This window comes from Rissa tridactyla, chromosome 3 (assembly GCF_028500815.1).
Source record: "Rissa tridactyla isolate bRisTri1 chromosome 3, bRisTri1.patW.cur.20221130, whole genome shotgun sequence".
Taxonomy (NCBI): domain Eukaryota; kingdom Metazoa; phylum Chordata; class Aves; order Charadriiformes; family Laridae; genus Rissa; species Rissa tridactyla.
The window spans coordinates 14,024,549-14,045,526 of NC_071468.1; the positions used below are offsets into that span (position 1 = coordinate 14,024,549).

The 20,978-nt window shown below is 38.3% G+C and overlaps 1 protein-coding gene across 2 annotated transcripts in view; it reads right to left on the reverse strand.

The window, feature by feature from the left end:
* The window catches only part of MSH2 (mutS homolog 2), a 53,598-nt gene that overhangs the window by 13,188 nt on the left and 19,432 nt on the right, over positions 1-20,978 (reverse strand). For both annotated transcript variants that reach the window (XM_054195766.1, XM_054195765.1), the window contains 4 exons: positions 12,916-13,115; positions 7,782-7,891; positions 2,256-2,379; positions 1,106-1,256 (listed from right to left, as the gene is read on the reverse strand). In XM_054195766.1, coding sequence (XP_054051741.1) covers positions 1,106-1,256; positions 2,256-2,379; positions 7,782-7,891; positions 12,916-13,115 — 585 coding nt within the window. The remainder of the gene's footprint in view (positions 1-1,105; positions 1,257-2,255; positions 2,380-7,781; positions 7,892-12,915; positions 13,116-20,978) is intronic.

Below are 20,978 nucleotides of genomic sequence, written 5' to 3' on the forward strand. Positions count from 1 at the left end.
CGAACCTGGAGCAGATGGCCACCACAAAGATTCAGAACTGGAGCATCTGGCGTACAAGGACAGGCTGAGAGCGATGCCTGCCCAGGCTGAAAGACTCTGAAGTCAGCAAGGAGAGGAGAGGCACCAGACTCTTCTTGGAGGTGCACAGCAAAAGAATGAGATACCAAAACCCCAAGTTTCTGCAAGGAAAATTCTCATTAGATCTGATTAGTAAAGTTTCTAGCCCTGCAACTTGTGCCCCACCAGGTTGTGAAGGGTGCTTGGAAGATGGGCACCTGGGCAAGGCCTTGAGCTACCTCATCTAACTTTGAGATAGGATCTCATTTAGAAGGTGGCTCTGCTTTGAGTCAGGAGTTAGACCAATTAACCTCAAGAGATGGCCTTCAACCTAAGCTATTCTCTGATTGTGCATGTGCAACTTTCTACTTTGTTCGCTCTGTGTAAAAATAATGAAATACAGAAAGATGAACGTCTGATGACCGAGGTAGTCCTTGCTCCTTCTAAAATGCTCAAGAAGAGCGAAAAATTCAACAAAAAGTATTGACTTTTTGCTTGGCTGACCTGTGACAGACTGGGAGACACTGAAACAGCATAAATCCTATTAGCTCAAAGACCGAAATTTTGAAATAGCTTAATCTATAGAGCCACAGAATCAAAGTACAATACATAGGACCAACAGAAATTACAGCATGATTTGGAACGAAAGAAAAGGTAACCACCAAAACTGCTGCATGTCATATTTGGTGATAAACCTAAATAGCTCTTTTCCTATTGCAGCTTGTGAAAGTGTCTGTATAAACACTCACAGTGACTGCAATTACTCTACTAGGTGCAGCTAAAACAGAGAAATTAGCCCAAGTCAAAGGACCAAAAATAGCTAACAGTTGGCAAAGTAAATGGGGAACGCAGCTTTTAACAGAAACTGTATGACAACTGACTCTCATGCCAGTCTTGCTCAATATCTCAGACTGTGAGCCAATTAAAGAGGTGAAAATTCAAGCCATTCAAGATGTAGGGAAACCAGTTTATCAGCATAATTATAAAGAAAGGAACCATTTTGTTTCTTTCACAACAAACTTGAAAATCTACCAAGATGATCTCGTACCTGTTTGTAAATTTCACACCATTCTTCTGTGTATCAACTATTCCATATTTTGAATTATTACGAAGAACTTTTTCCTCCTTGCAGGTTATTCGAAAGTGATGTCCAAACTGTGAATTTGTCTCCAGTTTTATACTTTTGCCAGCTTCCAAGCCTTTTAGATGAAAAGAAAGAAAAAAGAAAACAACTGTATTATCAAAAATCCTGCACCCTGTGCTATTTCTGCTCACTAATCCCCAGTTTGTGTGATGTAGCCTCTCCTACATATGCTATTCAGTACACTTGCTTTAGTTCTGTACAGGTATGAGAAAAACCCAGCCTAACAGAAGTTTATTGATTCATTCTTTGCTCTTACTTTGATGTGCTTTCAAACCGCATATTCAAATCAGGCTCACGATTATTGCATTGCTACATAGTCTCCAGAAATATGAAAAACGTTCACAGTACACTGCACTGACGTTCTGTGTTGCTGCTGTAAGCACAGCACTTGTAGTCTTGTGATCTTTTTACTAATACATACTTCTGCTAGTGAGAGTTCTCGTTCCATCCCTATACAATCTTGTCTTTCCTTCTAAGGTGTAACCTAAAATAACTATGGTCTTGCCAATTTTCCTTGCCATATTTACATTAAAAATGGATTTATTTTTTTTTTAAGGTGCTCTTTGAATGCCCAATTCATCAGCTGCACATGAAATTTTTTGCATAGGATAATCAATTTTTTAAGTGTCCCATTTGCTTACACATTACATTTTGCAAAGAACTTCAGAAGAAAACTAGCATGTCCTGAATGGACAACTCTAGAGAATGCTCGGGGGGGGGGCAGTTTCAATGCATGTCCTTAAAGGATGTAAAACGGAACTACACCTAGCCAAGAGTTACGATGAGTTACAGTTCTACAAAATGAATTCTGCAGTATCTTGCAACATACATGAAAGTTTCTGAAATATTCTGGAATGCCATCCTTAAAAAAGGCCAAGTTATAAACCAAAAATCACTCAGTTTTCAAAAGATTGTACTGCGACAACTAAAGTCATCCCACGCTAATAACAAAATAATGCAAACATCTCTTAACTCCCGTATGCCAGTTCTCATCACTTGATCTCAAAACATTTTACAAAGGAGGTAAGAATCAAAAGGTAGTTTCATACCCTACCTAGTTCTTTGGCTGCACTCTTTAAAAAGGACTGCATTTTTTCTTCCAGTTCATTCATCTTCTCTCTTAATTCTGTCAAATTAGGATCAAAAGAAGCCTTGACGAGAAATTCATGATTCTCCACCTAGGCAAAAATAATAAGAAAAAATTCATACGAACACAGGCAGGAAGAAAAAAAAAAAAAAAGAATCACCTACTTGATCATACATGGTGAAATAAATTTATTTAATCATTTATTCCATTTATTTTTATACATATAATTTTGTACTGCAATGCTGTTTGTGATAATTGGTGTCTGATTCAACTACAAAACAAATACATCTCAAACACTTGTTTTCTCAAATAATACATTTTATACAAGCAAAATATACCAATTTAACAGACTCCTTTACTTTGAGATGGAGTTGTCTGCGCACTTATTTGCATACAAATAACTAAGCAGTAGGTAGGAAAAAAAAGAGAAGCTAGAGGAAATGAAATTGTTATGTACATAATCTGTATGCTAGTCTGGACTTATGCAGCTAATCAAGACAGAGTGTAAAAGGACGGGGTGTTTCAAAACAAGAAGTCTTTGGAAATGGGAGTTTCTGAAACAGTAATTCCTGCCCCAAACACGCTCAGGAGGTTACGGAAAGAGCCTACCTAATATCACCAAAAATCCTACCCAATTTCAACCCAGTTATTTTGAGCTGAAAAGCAATACACATTTCCTTCCAAGCTAAACATTTTCAGAGGCACAGCTGAAGTAAGTTGTATTTCATCTTTTTTCCTCTCTCTTCCCTATGCTTCCACTGCCAGGTGTGTGTTTCTGATGACCTTTACAAGCCTCGAGTTTAATTTGCAAGCACAACTTGTAACTGCTAAATAAAAGAAACTCAATTTTTAATATACAAACTGTTACGATCAATAAATATTAGCACTGTTGTCCGACATGGAACCTAAGCACTGGCTTTCACATTACTAATATATTTAATCTAATCAAGTTAAAAAAACCAAACCAAACCAACACTTTGATGAAGCTTGCCCTAGCTGTGAATTATCTGCAAAATTGTACACAAAGCAGCTGCAAATACTTTGCAAAACACACCAAAACAAGATGGTGGTTTACACACAATTTCACTTTACCCACTAGTGTATGTTATTAAAAGGAGGAAGGAGAAGAGGAAAGGGAGGTTCACAGTTCCTTTACTCCTTCACAGACAATAAAACTATCACCCCAGAAAGCACTGAGCGACAGGAACTGTTAACTGTAAGAACTACTGCACACATCTTGTTCTACTACACACAAGCAGCACTTGAAATATGCAGTGCATCAAAACAATTTTAAAGGCATTAGACCGAAGATTCACAGGTTTTGCAGCAACTTGGAACAAAGATTTGTGAACGCAATCTGGAGATGAAGCTAAAGGGCTTACGTATTTTTAATTTGTAATGGGGGTACAAGTAAACTATTGCATGAAGAAACTGTGATTCATACTATATATTCAAAGGATTGCTACTTTATTCTGAGAATGATCTTCTCCCAGCAGACAATCTGATCTTCCACAGAAGTTACATCACGGAAAACTGAACTGTTAGTGCTTATTTTACCAGCGCTGCAAGGCATTACACTGACGTTTTTGGTTCCAGTTGTGTTGCATGCAAACACAACGCAGTGCCAAAGTTCTCCAGTTGCTTAACCAAAGCACCGGGTAAAGTAATGGATTACAAGATTTTAGAGGACCATCTTGAAACCTGGAGTCATTAAGAAAGGGGTATTTATGACAAAGCATACAGCAGAAAAGACCATTCCTGTTTTTGTAGGGCAGATCCTGGATCTGAAACAGAAACTGGAAAGGCTGGGATGCAAACACCATGTTAACCTGAGAAGAAGGAAGGTAACATTCCTAAGGACCCATGAGGCTCCGGCAGCCCCAGCAGGCGCCCAGACTGGCTGTTGGTTCCAGCCTTCACCCAGGCTGCCATGTCAGAGAGGCTGACCAGAACCGAAGCTGTGCCCTGCGCTTCCACCCTTCATGGGCTCCTCACTGCAGACAAGCTTTCATTCCACTGCAAGCAAAGATCCATACGTGGCTAAAGCTTACAGCGAGCAAAAAGGCTATGTTACTGCCTCACCCACCGCTCAGTCCAGCGGTCACGGGGATGGCGTTAGTTTCCATGTGCTTGTTGCTAACTCCGTTACAGCTCCAATAGACCTGTGATGACGAATGAGCCCAGAGGCTGCTGGTGTGCAAGACAGAAATCCTAAACTGCTGTGAAGTTTCGTGACAGCAGCATTAAAAGCAAAATTACTTCATCTTCAGTTTACATTAGCCTGGGTTAGGGACCACAGCAGTTTGAGAACCAGTTCAGAGCAGACCAGGCACTCCAGCCCCAGGGTAAATGCCCAGTGGCTTTTCCAGGTGTAGACACCAAGTCTTTAGGACATCTAGCAGACTGTATCCCACTACCTCAGCCTGAAAATCTGAATTTAAAAGGGTGTAAGATCCAGGTTTGAAGACAGCTTCTAATATATTGCATTACCCACCCCAACTACTATAGGGCATCTCCTTCCTCATTCATGCCTGGTGAAGGAACCCTTAGCAGGTGACAAGCAGAACTACTCCCTCTGACCACGCTCTCCAAGTGAAAGCCTAGCGCGATCAAGTGAATAGAGAACATCTTAAAACTAAATTAAAAGCTCAGCTAAACTTCCAAGGAAGTAAAATGATTATGGTTTACTAAAAATACTAAAAACTAGTGCTACTAATTAATATAAAAACATCAGGCACCCACAAATATATTACCCTCTAACATCTTCTCAAGCTGTGCTCCTCCTTGCAGCAGTCTCTCAGCTATAATTAGGTAAGTCACTTAAAGCAAACTTTCGCTTTTCTTTTCCGCAGCCCTCAGCGTGAATGTGGCCAACAATCTGGCAGAACAAGCGTTAACAGGAACATGGAACACCACGTACTTGAGTTCTTCGTGCTTTGTACCTAATGAATTCACCATCAGTTATGGTCCAGTAAGGCTACACCTCACCAGAAAAACCAAAGAAAATGCCAGTGAACCCAACTCACTGCCCTCTGATCTCCCCAAAAGAAGAATAAAAATACTCATCATCATTGTGACATTTTACTGATATATTGATTGCTGAAATGCACTGAAGTCTAAATTGCAACTCAGTACTGCATTAAATACAAATGTTACATTTGCTTCAGAGATTAAGGAATGCAGACACGTACAAGAGATTGGTCTGAACACTCTTACTACCACCTTCACTCTATACATAACCTTTTACTGGCAGGAGTTATGCAAAGGGTTATAATGAAAACAAATCCCTTAATGCAATATGGATAAGGAGCAGACAGACATTGCCTTTTGTCCTACTGAACACACTGCATTTTTCTTAATCTAAGTTTTTGCCCAGACCTACTCTGAAATGATTCGGAGTATAAAATGCTTAGTGTGGTAAGTAGCAGACTAACTTCCCAGCATTGACAACACTTTGATACCTGTGTATGTCTACTTACATGAAATAAGACCCAAGCGACTCACATTTCCAAGGGGTGCTCAAATTAATGTGGTGAGAGCAAATCGTTTGCAGGCTCTAGGACTATGTTGAGCTAGCTAGCTAATCTGAAAAACAAGTCCTTCTGTAAAGGGCTGTGCTCTTAATACTCAAACCAAAACTTGATATATTGAAAGCGCTAACAAACTTGGAAGTTGCCCTGACTTGAGGAGGAGGTTGGAGTAGATGGTTTTTCCAAGGCCCCTTATGATTCTGTGAAAGACGGGAATGGAAGCGACAGTTTCTCAACTTCTATTACAGCCAGGTAAATGAATAACCACACCCCACCCTTTTTGAACTCAGATGTTTCTTCTTATATTAGAATGGATTATTGACATAATTTAGTTGCTATGACAATCTGTCCTTCAGTCACACACATAACAGAGCTGGGTATTTGACTTGAACTCCCTGTAAATCTAAGAGAAATTTCAAGTCAAAGTTCAAGTTTTAACATTCATACAAAGAAGGTTTATTCTTCTAGTAAAACCAGTATTGGTTTATTTATAGCTATTTTCCAGTATCTTGAAGGGGAAAAAAACCCAAGCGAATCCAAAACACCAGATTCTATGGGACATCATTAAAAATAACTGACTTGTTGTTCTGTTCAGAAGGACAACAAAACATTTTTAAAGTAGAAACTGAAAAGAAATTCGAAGAGCTGGACTATGAGGGGTGAAGGCTTAGAACAGCTGTTGGTTTTAAAGAAAACAAGTCCCAGGGCATACAAGCTGCATCAACAGATGGTCTGTAGCTAGTATAAAGCTATAAATTTCTTCATTAGCATATATCACAAATTACAGCAACGTGTCAATCAAACAGTCCTTCCTTGAACAGTAAAATGCAGTTGATGAATGCATACACAATACAAAGATAAAAAGTGGTGGTTTTGCCTTTGGATTGAAACACGCATGTTCAAAATTTTAATGCCACAGCATTTTTCAAAAGTTCAACACCTTGCCCTTACAATCATGCCTGGCACATAATTAGGTAGATCTCATATTTCTACAGTCAGTTGAGATTCCACACTTAGGACAATCCTAAAAGCCTTCCAAAGTGACTGAAATGTCTATTGAGAAAGGAACATTACATACATTTCTAACCAAGCATGTACATTTCAAAACACGTCTCACCAATTCTCTAACAAATACAATGGGAAAAAAATTATGTACAAAACTCACTAAAAACCTTGGCATTGTTTCACCCAGTTAAGCAACAGTTCATGTTTTTGCCTGTGTCCTAAGTGTTCAATGCCCAACAATAATAAGGAAGTCATTCATACTCATACGTTATCCCTTCCACTACAAATTTAAGCAACAGCAATGTTCCTTCCAGCTTTCTTTGGCCAGTTTTTCCTCTGAAAAAAATGCTAGTTTTCCCTTGCAAGCACAGTCCTATCATCAGTAATATTTTATAAGCAAGTGTAGATGCAAGGCTAAGATAATTGTAGTAGCTTTCTCTCTAGTGAGAAAAGTCTTTACACTGGAAATTAAAGTCAGTCTTCATACCTAGGTCAATCATTTTTCAGAGAGGCAAACTGTTAGTTATGAAGACTTAATCCCACTGAATAGATGCAAGTCTAATGAACTTTACAGAAGCAAAGAAATACGTAATAAACATATTCTGGCTACATTCTAGATTTGAGGCACATCACAGTAACTTTGAAGATATGAAGAAGCAGGAAAGTGACAAAAAAACTTCCCCAGCCTTAATACTGATGAGGTTTTTAAAAAATAGTTTCAGGTCCACAGCATCCAGGTACCCAAAGCATTCTCTAGCATTGGTTAGAGAATTTCAGACAGTGGGTGAATATCTTGATATTCAACTGCTATACTAACAACAGTGTTCACATATTCCACAGCTAAATTATCGCTAACTACTTAATGATCAATTAAATTTAGTGAGTGTAGAGCAGATTGCAAAGTTCAGTGAGAAACTTTAATTGCTAAGTAAACCCCCTCCCACACACCAGCCCATACCTTATCCATGTCCAATGTTGTTTCTATCATCTCCAGAAACTTTGAGAAGTCAGAGTAGATATCATTAAGAGGTGTTATAAACACTGCCAACAACAACATCTGGTGAGCTCCTGTTAAGAACAAACAAGAAAAATTATCATTCACGAAACCCCACAACTTTACCAGAACTCACTTATCCAAGATAAACAGCACCACTACATAGCTGGTTAATTTTTATTAAGATTGGTTACGATTACTTCACTGACGCACGCATTCTAAAATTGGCATTATCCAATTTATATTCTGATTAAGCTTCTATGTATTCATCTTTGTTCATATCTGGTACTATGAGTGAAATTACAGACAAACAACCGTCTGAAAGTAAACCTGCTGTCTGAACATTACCTGTTCTTGCACATAAAAAGTTGAAATGGTAGTAGAAAGTGTTTCTACAGCAACCAATTTTAAAGATACAAAGTGGAAGTTTCATCATCCACACTCAGAATTTTTAATTTTTGTAATCCAAAATCACCAAAAATTGGGAATATTTGGTAGGTTACAATATGGACATAAATAGAAATTAAGTCATCAAAATTAAATTAGTCTTTTCCAACGTATTTTGTTATCACAAATACTCTGTAGCACCAGGTATAACTGCATAGCACACATACTGTTTGAAGTTCATACAACGTTGTAAGCATCAAATGCAAAATCCAGTTCACAGTTAACTTAGCATGCACAGATAGTGTCAATTTTGTCAAAGAATTATTTTCTTCAGGCCTACAAATAAGCACCTATCCAGCAGCCAGCTGTAAAAACACTGTCAGTAAATTAACGTTTACATCTTTGCAGCCACTTCAAGTTATGATTCAATCACCGAAAGATTAGCATTATTGACTATATGATTTACACAAAATGCCTCAAAAAGAATTCAATACCATGAGCTTATAGTCATTGGATTATGTACAGAATCACAACATTTGCCTTCGACGTTTACAGGCAAGGCTTGACACATTGACAGAGAAACACAGAATTAAGCTCTGGCTATTCCAGAGCCTCCCAATTTCTCAGACTAGGGAAAAACTCCTAATCTTTCCTAAGAAAAACTTTCGTACACATTTATTGAATTCACACAGTCAGAACACAATTACCCAAGGGAGTCCCTCTTCTCTCTCAGCACTGCAACTCGAGTACAAAGAAGCAGGCTGGTTTGTTTTCTTTTCCTCCTGTGCCTTTCTGCTTCCCCACTCCCCCAAGCTTTTCAAATTAAGTTCTTAACTGATTAGTATCTCTAAATAGAGAAAAAAAATTACATGTTGTTGAGAGATTATTGAAGTTGTCAAAATGGAGTCTTCTGCTGACCAAAAATCTTCAAAACTAAGAGTGATCTGAAATAAAGTACAGCTTGCTTTTTATTCCAGATCTCTTGCTCTGTCACATCTTTTTTTTCTTCCCCTCCTGTAAGATGACACATCTAAACCAACCTAGAAAATAAAAGGAGGCACTAAAGAAGGAAGAGATTGAAGAGCAGAAGATTCACATCCATTCTTCAGAGCGGACTTGGCAGTTCCCAGTGCATCAGCTGACAGAGTGCACGGCACCCACAATGAAATGATCTTCAGTATTCTTGAATTAATGAAAAATGATTGTGCTTGAACTTAAAGTAGTAATTACAATTTCTTTTCTTAAAAGGAGTAAATAGGAAAGTTTCACTATACATAATACTTAATTATATAAGTTTGAAGAGTACATCTTCAGACACCGTAGGAAGATGTCACATTCAAAAATTAGAAAATACTAATTTCTTACATAAAGCACTAATGTATTTATATATATTTATGATATGGTTCAAGTTAATACATTCCAAAATTGATTTACACTTTCAATCCAACTTCATATTCACTATCCAACACTTGAAGGAAATAAATAGCGGAGTCAGTGAATACTGAGGATTTATAAAAGTTGTATGTGTCTGCTTTTTCTCAAAAGCGTAACAGTTGGCATTAAGAGAATATGAGAAAGAAACACCATTGAAAAAATCTATATTAAACTCCAGCTTGTCTTGCACCTTCATTCAATAAACTCATATAAAAGATGCATGGTAAAAAAAACCCACTTTTGCACCTACGCAGCATTATTAGCATGTAGGCTAACCATTGAGAGAAAGAATAATAGACCTACGTAGCATCAAAAGCAGAGATGCATATTGATCACAAAGGCTATCTGCTCCCAGGTACAGCTTTTAATTTAAACCATAATTTACTTACTGAAGCACAGATAAGTGTTTATTACATGCATTAAAGACTTTACTATTAATATGGTTTAAGACGTTGTACAGAAATTAGAATCAAGCACTAATCTTCAAACTTGAAACATTTCTATAGTTAGTTTGGCAGCAAATAGAAGTATGAAAACTGACACTATTGTATCGTGTGAAACAGCCACATCTCAATGACTAAATGCACTTAAACCAGCCATTTTGATGGTACAAAAGGTCTTAGAAAAAATGGTGAGGAAAGAACAAGGAACAAAACGGAAATTGGCATAAAATATAGTATGAGTTTACTAGAGGTGGTTCATACCTGTATAGCGCAATGTCTGTCTGAGAGAACTGCCTAAGACAAAGGGAAATCTGTAGACCTAACTTGGATGCCAAGATGCAAGATTCATGATTAATACAATGATCAGAAGGCAGACAGAGAGGACATCACCAGCTTGCAAAAGTTGAATGAGCTGGAAGGACACCAGCAGTACAGCTCCTCCAGGGCTCATACAAGCATTTTTCTTTTTAAGATGTGTAAATTAACAATATTAATGCACAAAAGAAGGCTGCTTATAAAATTCACTAATATATACAACATTGAAGAGATCAGTAGGTGAAATTGGAGCAAAATAAATCAGGAACATAACTAACTGACCTTGAAAACTGGGCAAATAGAAATGAAGTAAAATTTAACAATGAGTACAATGATGCATTGATAAATAAACAAATTTCCACTACGAGTAGGGGAATAATCAGCTGGAAGTGACAAAGGATGGGAAACAGACAAGTTCGATCACAACATGGTTATAACACATCAGCGCAACAGTCATGGAAAGAACAGAACTGGAACACGCAATAAGAGGTACTTCCAAAAGCAGTAAGGGGGTATTCAAGCCACTGTATACAATATGGTAAAAATACACCTAGAACCCAGCATACAGTTCTTGTATACTGCATGTTTACAGGCTTAAAATAAAGAGTGTCAGTCTGAGATGAGAAGAAAGATGCTTCAGCAGCTTCTTGAAGACAGACACCTTCTAAGTACCTAGATTTTATGCCGCAGCAATTTGAGTAATGAACAACTGCTCCCTTTTACCAGCAATAACAAAATGATTCGATGACTCAGAGTCCCTTCTTGTCTTACGTATGTTTCTTATGTCTAAAAAAACAAAAAAAGTTGTCTTTACTCACTATCCCCCTCCTCAGATTTCATCATCCATAAAAACAAGCATCTCAACAAAGCAATGCTTCATACTGAGGGAAAGGCAATCACTGCTGATCACTTCATGGTGTAGTTGCTCTGTCTCCCCATATCCATTCACGAGAAAATGAAGTTCTGAAACTGGCAGATACTCAGAATTGTCAAAAATCTTTCTGACTTTCCATCTCTTGTGAATTAAAAGATTTTATACAGTCCTGAACTAGAAAGTGATCAGATCCAGTCTGAATCAGTCACATACATTCAAAGTTACCAGACCGTTCTTGTACTTCAAACAAAGACGTATGGGTACGAAGAAAAATAAAAACAACACATTTCACCTATTTTAAATTATCTTGGATATACTGCTGATAAATGCTCTAAGGCCAACTGATTCACATGTAAAACAGCGAGAACTTTTTGCAGTTTATTAATTTTTCCATATGGTGAGCTTAGCAGTTTGCCTTACACAGCTTGCTTCTCAAAACTTCTAAAAATGGAATTGTTTTCCTACCCCAATGTTATGACAGAAAAACTCTGTTGATCCAAAAAAGACAACTAATAGAAAAAGAAGTAAAGACAGGAAGCAAGCATTTTGAACGAATACCTCCGTTTAAAATGGAAACCCAAAAGCTCCATGCCAAGGCAAAAACAAGCAGAGTCTGTTTGGAAAAGCAGAGACATGACTGAGGCAGCTAAAGTGTGGCACAGCTCTTTAAAAAAAAAAAAAAGTAGTATCTGCCAGCTCCTTCCCAGTTTCAGATCTAACTGCTTTTGGAAATAACACAGCCAACAATCAAAAACTAATTCAAGATTAATATTTTAGAAGATAAGTTTCATTACTTGAAGTCATAAAACTATAGTACAGAAAAGTACAAAATACTGGGTAATGTTACTGTCTACTCAAACAGAGGAAAGAAATTTTTGTAACTGTACCATTTCAAAAATTATTTCTCTTAAAGGCTTTGGTGCTTGCTTTATGCAGAGATTTTCAAAAAATCAATGGGCTTCTACGAAACTATGCTTTCTGACAAGCTAAGACTGCTATTGCTGTATTGAATCATGCCTCTGTTATGCTGACTTTAATCTTATTCTGCATTTTCTTGGTAACATATAGAAAAGGAAAAGAAATAACAACCTTTGTATTTTCTAGATTTGCTTGTCATAGCATTGAGCTTCCTACTAATGAAGATCAGAAGAAACTCTGCCACATTACCCTTATCCAATACAGAACATTACAATTAAAAAAAAAAAAAGGCAAATTATACCAATAACGCTTAAACTGACTTGTCATTAAATGCAAAAAAACAAAGTACAAAGTGTCTTCAAAAGGAGCACAACAATTCTGAATGAACGGTTATCTTGTTTTTAAGATCATAACACACACACACAACTGGTCAGGAACTCTTACAGACAAGTGAACGTCAAATATTACCAAACCATCACTCAACAGTTCAAGTATTTCAGCTACACACTAATTGGAATGCTTTTTCTTGTAAAGATTTGGCTATGTCTATTTTTAAGTATCTGATTGGTATTTCAGAATTTCAGCTCATTTCAAATTCAAACGTCTTTAACCTTTATTCCTGCAACAAAAGTACACAGGGAAAAGGTAATCTTTGGAAGACTACACGCTATTTCTTTGCATCATCAATGTGGTATAAAACACTGAAAACAGACAGGGGTAGCATTACCTTCATGTTTTTCTAGTGCTTGTACAACATTAGGCAGTTGATTAATAGCCTGATACATTCGGTAACAGTCCTGTAAGTTTGCTGCTTGTCTCTGAAATTTCTTTGCCAGCCGGTTAAGATCTGGGAATCGACGCAAGAGATCTTCTTGAAGGCACTGACGTAGTTCTGGATCCCCCACAAAAGCTTCAACCAAATTCAGCCTAAATAAGAAGTCGTAACAATATTAGCATGGCATGGTCTATAATTCTTTTACGTCACTAATTAGAATGAAAACGTTTATCTGGCAGTTTCTAATTATCCTTTCTCTATGTCTGTATCCATTGGCCAACTTTCCTGATAAAAGAACAAATGAAACCAGGACGACGCTCAAGCTGAGAAAGCAAGGATATTCAGACTACGTCATGCTACTGTGATTTTTAATAGTTGGAATATCTAATGAACAGCACTGGAGTGAAAGTTTCAAGTGCAAATGCCAACATCTGTTCTACAGGTATGTCAAAGCTCAGAATCTACTTTGAGATTAATCCTTTCCCTGCACCATAAAAAAAGTCATCCAGTAGACTATGAAAGAACAGATAGTAAGAAGGAAAAACTCACACTGTAGGAAATAAAACACTCTTGGCAGAGTTTTACTGTCTGTGGTCGAAGTCAACACTGACACTGTGCAGCTGTGCAACCCTGGATCACAGAATTGGAATCCTTGAGGTTGGAAGGCACCTCTGGACATTGACGACTCCAACATCTTTGCTTAAAGTAGAGTCAACTAGAGCCAGCTGCCCAGGAGTGTGTTCAGTCACATTTTGGGTATCTGCAAGCATGGCCTCAGTATCAACCCCTGGGATACACCTCTAGTAACTGGCCTCCAGCTGGACGTCATGCCCCTGATCACAATCCTTTGAGCCTGGCAGTTCAGCTAGTTTTCAGTCCACCACACTGTCTACTTATCTAGCCCATACTTCATCAGATATAATAAAAGACAGTGACAGAAGCCTGCTGAAGTCAAGATAAGCAATATTCATCACTCTCTCCTTATCCAACAACGCAGTCAATTTCCAGTAGAAGGCTATCAGGTTGGTAAGGCATGATTCTCCCTTTGTAAATCCATGCCAACTACTTCCAGTCACCATCCTGCCCTTAGTATATTTAGCAGTGCTTTACAGGATTATTTGCTTAATGACCTTCCCAAGGCTGAAGATGAGGTTGACCAATCCATTATTCGCTGGATAGGTCTTTTTGCCCTTCTTGAGGATTGGACGAAAGCAAACGTTACTCCTATCTTCAGATGCCTCCTCCAACCATCATGACCTTCGTGAGACAATCAAGATCTGTCCTACAATGACTTTGGCCAGCCACCTCAGCATTGGGGGTGTATTCCTTGGGTTCCATGGATCTGTGTGCACCCAATTTGTTTAAATGTTTGCTAACCTGATCCTCCTCTAATGAGGTTGTGTCTTCTTTGCTCCACACTTTGCCACTGGTTTCAGGTGCTTGGGATTCCCAAAGGTAAATCTTAGCAGTAAAAACCACTGTGAACAGCTGTGTAAAAGAGGTGTAAGAAGCCTCGTCTGGGGCCTCCTCATCTTCACTCAAGAGCTGCATTCAAACTAAGGCACTCATCCTTGGTTCTCACCTGGGCTATGCTGCAGCCAGGCCTGTGCGTGGCCATGCACCCCACTGATCCACACCATGACCCATTGACTTGAGTTCCTTGCCTCACCTCAGATCATCACTGTAGATTTGCCTGGAGACGCAGACTGTTGGCCAAACCTGTCACCAGATATACCCCGTTTGCCTCATGCAGGTATTGGAGGACTGCGTCCTTATAGGGTACTGTCTCTACCTGTCTTGTTGTCACCACTGACCCCCAGCTTGCCTTCCCTTCAGCCTGCCCTGACATTTTGGGGTTTTTAAGTAGTGAAATAAATATTCTTTAAGTGCAGCTGAAAGCAAGCATAAATCTCAATGAGAAGTGACAGAGCATTAAATTATGGTTTTCCCACTAGAATGTAAGACAACTTCCACACATTTTGTGCTTTCTTTTTTGCACTGGTTAACATTGTCATCTTTACAGATTTTGCATTACTTTGCATTCACAGTTAAACAAAGGAAGTCAGATATTGTTCATTTTGGAACGCCAGAGAGTCCAATGTTCCTTGGTCACACTTTAGGAATACGATGGAAGAACTCTGCCCCCTTCAGAGACCTCCACACATGATATACTGCGTAGATTTCAGGTTAATCACATTAACTTGCTACCTATCAATACCTTGGCTTCAGCAGGGAAGTTAATTTAATTTAGAGACATGCAAGCAGAGGACGGCTTTCACCACATTATTTCTACTGTTTTGCTTACTGGCTGAAAAATGCATCAGTTTCAATAACAGGAGCATTTGCAAACTGCGTTGGGAATGACAATTTTTTTTGGTCATTTTGAAAGCAGTAATCTCTACATTACACTATGCAGTGTTCTGCAGAGAGAGACAGACACCTGAAACAGTACACAGAGGCTAACATGGTACACTGCCCCAGCTAATTAGTAAAGACAGTCACTCAAGAAACAAAGGCTTTGTCTACGGTAACACCAGAGACAGAGATGCCTGGATAGGTAGAAGTACATTTCTGTATATAAGAAATTCAAAAGGAATGTCCTTCTGTTGCAGAAAGCGGTCTACCCACACCACTCCAGGGAACCTTCTGTATTATACCAAACAAAAATTAATGAAAAGGACAAAAGAAAAATCCTACCTCTATATTTATGCATTCCACTATTGCCTTAATAGCTAAGTTTAATGACTGACATTCCTGACCCATAGTGGTGCTTTATTTCCAAAAATGATAGGATACATGGGGAACTTCTAAAAGATACATTCAAGTTTCAGCATGTATGCAGGACTTGTGAAAAGTAGACAGGAATATACTTAAGATACCTACTGCAAGAACGCAGAACAAGATTGATATAAGTAATGTCATAATAGCCAAATAATTTCCAATTCTGATCCCTGTTGGCATTTAAGAGCACAATTTCTAGCTTTCAGGCTTCTGTCAAACACTTTGGAGGAATAAGAAGAATTGTATGATTCTGTCACGGCAGATACATTGCCATCTTTATTAAAAATCCCCACAATTTACCTAGCAGACCAGACTTAAGACTCACATCACAAACTTTTCTCAGAATCACGAGCAGCAACTGGTGAACAAACACACTTGGTAAAGACCAGATTTTTTAATGTTAAAAATTAAAAAAAACAACAGCAACAACAACAAAAAAATAGCAAACAAACAAAAAAACACTAAGGATACACAATACAACTGCTTAGCAGACTAAATATAAATCTACTAACCAAATGTCCCTACTTTCCCAAGGGGATAACAGCAGGAATAAATCCCATCTGCAGATGTTCCCCTCAAAGTGTCTTCAGCCCTGTCAGAGCTTACTTAGGGGCAGTATCTGCCAACTTGTTCCTCTTCACAGGAACCAAGGAATTTGGTCATTTTTAGTCCCATAATCTGGAAACAACTCCTTTGGCAAAACAAAACAAAACAAAAAAGACAGGATTCATTGAAAACTTGCAATAAATCATACCCACACGTTCTTACTGTTACCCTGCTTGGTCTTTAGCAGTTATGGTCATGGCAAACAGACACAAGAGGTTGCACTGTTCTGATGTTATGTCCTCTCACTCCCCAGGCGATATGCAGGATTTGTAAGCCTATTTATTACTTCCCTATTACCGAAATATCACCACACATCAATCCATAAAGAGGCAGAAGTCATGAATACCTTCATATTTTCTTACCTGCAAAGCTGCATGAAGTTCTAGTTTAAAACACCTTTTCTTCACTTAATAAAAGTACTAGGAAGAAAGTAACATATGCATTTGGAGGGCTTATCCCATTGTAAAAGTGAATTTTAATCTAGAAAAATACTACTCTTGCCTGGGGTAGGAAACCAGGGTTTGGTGGTTTTATCCAACCTGCTTAAGCTACAGACTACTCCATGATTTCCATATTAAAATTTCCAGTATAAAAAACTGTTTTCTCTGTTTTTGATGACCAATCTCAAACATGCAAGAATGTGCAAAATTCAACTTTGCCCTCTGTACTAGATCTCATCTTGCCTTCTAATAGCTTATGTTTCAAGCCAGAGCATTTAGTTTCTCTTCCAAGAGGTCCTTACACAATCAATAATCCCAGCAGTCATATACACATGGAATCACTCATTGAAACTTAATAAATGTTGCACTTGGAAAAGACCAGCAGCAACAATTTGTATAATGCCGCAGTACCTTATCTTTAAAACCCAACTGCACAGAGACTTGCCTTCAACCTGACACACAAATGCCCAGCACCCTTTCTGAATCCACATAAAGCCCTGTAAAACACAGACAGATTAAGTCTTTCTTTCTATTCGTATTGCTTTATACTTATTCTCATTAAAATCCAAACTATCCCTGTTCTGTCCAATCCGTCGGGCTGTTTTGGTTTTCATTAAAAGTTTGGACCTTATTTGTGTCACCGATAAAAGTGTCAGTACCTTACTAGCCAGCTGTTATCCTGATCATTAGAGAATATCTCAAGTTCAGCTTCTAGATTCTTGAGCTTACCTTTGCCAAGATTAAAACCTTTCTCCCCACCCCCGGCTTGTGCCTTTTACACAAACAAACCCTTCACTTTCATCCCACGACTTCCTCAACTTGTTCAACAGCCTCTTGGATAAGAACTTGTCAAAGGCGTTTTGAAAGCTCTAATTTATTCTTTTCTTTTTTTTTTTCCTCCTTTGTCCACAACAATGACAAGTTCAAAGAGTTCTCAGATCAGCTTGACACAATTTTCCTCTGCCAAAATCATGCTAATTAGACTAACATCTCATGACCTTCCTAGTACTGTTCTGTCTTCCCCCCCCCCTTGTTTGCCAACCACGAATATAAGGCTAACAGGTTTGTGTTCGTGCCACATTTTGCATAACAATCTCCTGTATGGTAAAAATACATACAAGGCTGCTGAACAGAAAGGGCTACATCAAGATAATGCATCTGTAAGCCATGCCTAATGCTCACGAGTAATAATGAAATCAAATGACAAGGTGCTTTTAAGATAAAGCTCGACTGAGGAAACAAAAAAAGAAAATACAAAGAGAAACAAATTAAAGAAGTCCAAGAAAGTGCAAACAACAGCTGACAAAATTGTGTGTCTCTCTTTCTACCACACAGTGAAAGGGAAAGGAAGACGAGGCAAAACTTTCCACCACAGATCTAAGGCAGCACAGCCAAGATAACAGAAACAATTATAACTATTGAAACCACACTAGAACACAAATGAAATCTTTGTTTCAAGATGGTTACTTAAATTTGCAAATTAAACCACAAAAATAGCAAACAAATTTTCAGATAATATAACTGAAAACCAATACAAGTACTCTTCTTGAAGCTGGAAACGATAACCCCCTTTTTTTCCTGCTATTCAAAACCATGGCTATTTATCGGCTTTGAAGTGCAATAACAAGCAACATTAGGCTTAACGTGCCCTGAGAGAGGAAAAAAAACCAACCACCTAACTCCAAATTTCTGTTGGATATTCTGGAATCCAACTGAAAGCATTTCATCCTTTCCTGTGTTTTATTGTTGATAACAGGCGTCTCTCAGACGTGCTATTAACAGACAAAAGACTAACACTCCACACCAAAAAGAGACAACAAAAATCTGGTTTCCATCTAATAAATGGCACACACTTTCCCAAGTCTCATCACAGCGCTTCCGTTCCACCGAGGTTTACATTTCATTCGACATCAGAAAAGATTGCTTCTTCCTTTGCTATGTCTATGCAGCATTTTTCATCACGATTTTAAGGTTATTGCATTGAATGCTGCCACAACAGAGGTTGTCAGGAGGGTTTAATTGTATTACTAGGCTTTTACGGAGCTAAATATAAAAGTTTAAGTTAACGCGAAAACATTAACCAAGCCTGATTTGTATGCAGACTTCACAGAGGGATGAAAAGAATTCTGTCTGTAGAAATAATAACTAAACTAACAGATTAAAATATAAGACTAGAGTTGGAATGAATAGAATATTTATAATGACTGAGCAGGATTGACCAGTACAAAAAAAACGCTAACAAACCAGTTAGCTGTACAACAGGCTGAGTTATAAAGCACCCAGGTTTTAATGTCTCCTCCACCAACATCATGCAAACCCCTGGGCAGTTCTGCGCCTCCCACGCGGGCAGGAAGGAGAACGCTTCCTCCAAGCACCTCTGCTCAGAAAAAGGACTCTGCCTTTTTTTTTTTTTTATCATATTATGAAACTTGGATCCATATATAATCAGCAAAATATATATATATACACATTTAATAATAAGTAATATATGTATTTAATTGCTACTATAGAGAAGTAACTTAAAATCCAAAATTCTGCTGGACATTTCCATGGGAAAAACTGTACTAACTACAAATTCCACATGACACAAAGAAAAAAGCGTTAACACTGAAATCAAATGAAGAATGCACTCTTTTACAGGAGAAGATGACTTACTTTTAGGAAGATCTTAAAGGCGCTAACTCCCCCGGCTATACAACAGCCAAGACTTCAGAAGAGCATAAATTTGTATTCTCTGTCTGCTAAAGCTCTTCTATGACTGTAGAATAAGATCAGCTTGTCTGTCTAACTGTTCAACTTGATTATAGACAATTTTATCAGAGAAACACCACTTACAAAAGTAGCGTATTAAGGACTGCTTTAAGATACGCCAAGACTTTCACCTCACCACAAAAGTTTCAGAATATGCAGTTATACCAAATTTAATTTCATATTTTCTTTACAGAAAGGAAAGTAGAAAACACTTAATGTGCCATTATTTTGGTGTCCCTTGGGTTTCTTTCAAACTCAGATCTCTTCTTAAATCCAATGCAGCCCAGGCAAACCCTCCCTGGACACACTTAACCCAGACATATAAAACTGACGGATTCTTCTTTTCTAATCCTATAGAAATTACCAGAATAACGTAATAAACTACAGCCTCAGGTACTGCCTCTTCAACAGGAGGGCAGGGCAAACCCAAGCCACCATCTTACTGTTCTAATTGGGTTTTCTTTCCCACAAAAAGCACCTGGGATTTTAACACCCTGCAGGAAGTCCACGCTAGAGCAAGTTGCTGTAGTTGATTTAATACCAGCATTTGTGCTTTTCAGCCAGAAATAAGCAAGGCACTGTCATAAGCTGCTTTTATAAACTTCTCCCTGGTGACCCAACCGTTCCCTAGACAAGCATCTTCTCTCTCACAAAAATCAACCAAAAGCCAGTTATCACCGCCTCAAGTAACTGGTAAATATCACCCTAAATTTGCAAAGCTCTTTTCATGACAAATCCCAGTACGCTTTACAGCCTTTGAGGTATTAAGGCAGACACCTAAGATGGGCACACAGGAGCCTAAATCGGGTATCTGAAGCCTGATACTGAGAATGACTTTACTTCAGGACACTTCTTAGCAGCATAAAAATCACAGTGACCATCCCAGGTCATCTTGCCCAATACAGAGTTGTTACATGCATTTATAAAAATAACATTCAAAATTTCTCAGACAAGCACAAAGAAATAACAATGCAAAAGACCTAGACAGCCCACACATGCTTTTGGAAATGCTTAGTTATGCACAAAAGACTTTGTTATGAAACTGGAGCAATCTTGGTAAACAATTTGAAATAAAAATAGCACAAAACCTGAGGAACAAGCAACCGGCAGCTTTAGAGAGACTCATACCATCAAAAGTCATTTTATTTTACTCATACACCACAGGCTTAACATCAATGATCTTCTCAACACAGCCAGATCGCACCAAGAGGTTTCTGGAGGCTGTGCGCAGACAGAAGTTGCTGTGATTTCTGGCAACAAGCCTCCAGCTGGTGGCAATATTTATCCAAGCAGCAGGAGCAGCCTTGCAGGGGACTTGCCATAAGCACCAGTTCCTCCAGTACTTTCAAGACACAAGATCTGAATCCAGGTTTCTGTTTCATCAACAACTCTGAACATTGCTCTCTGGATGAGTTGTATACATACCTCTCTAGCACA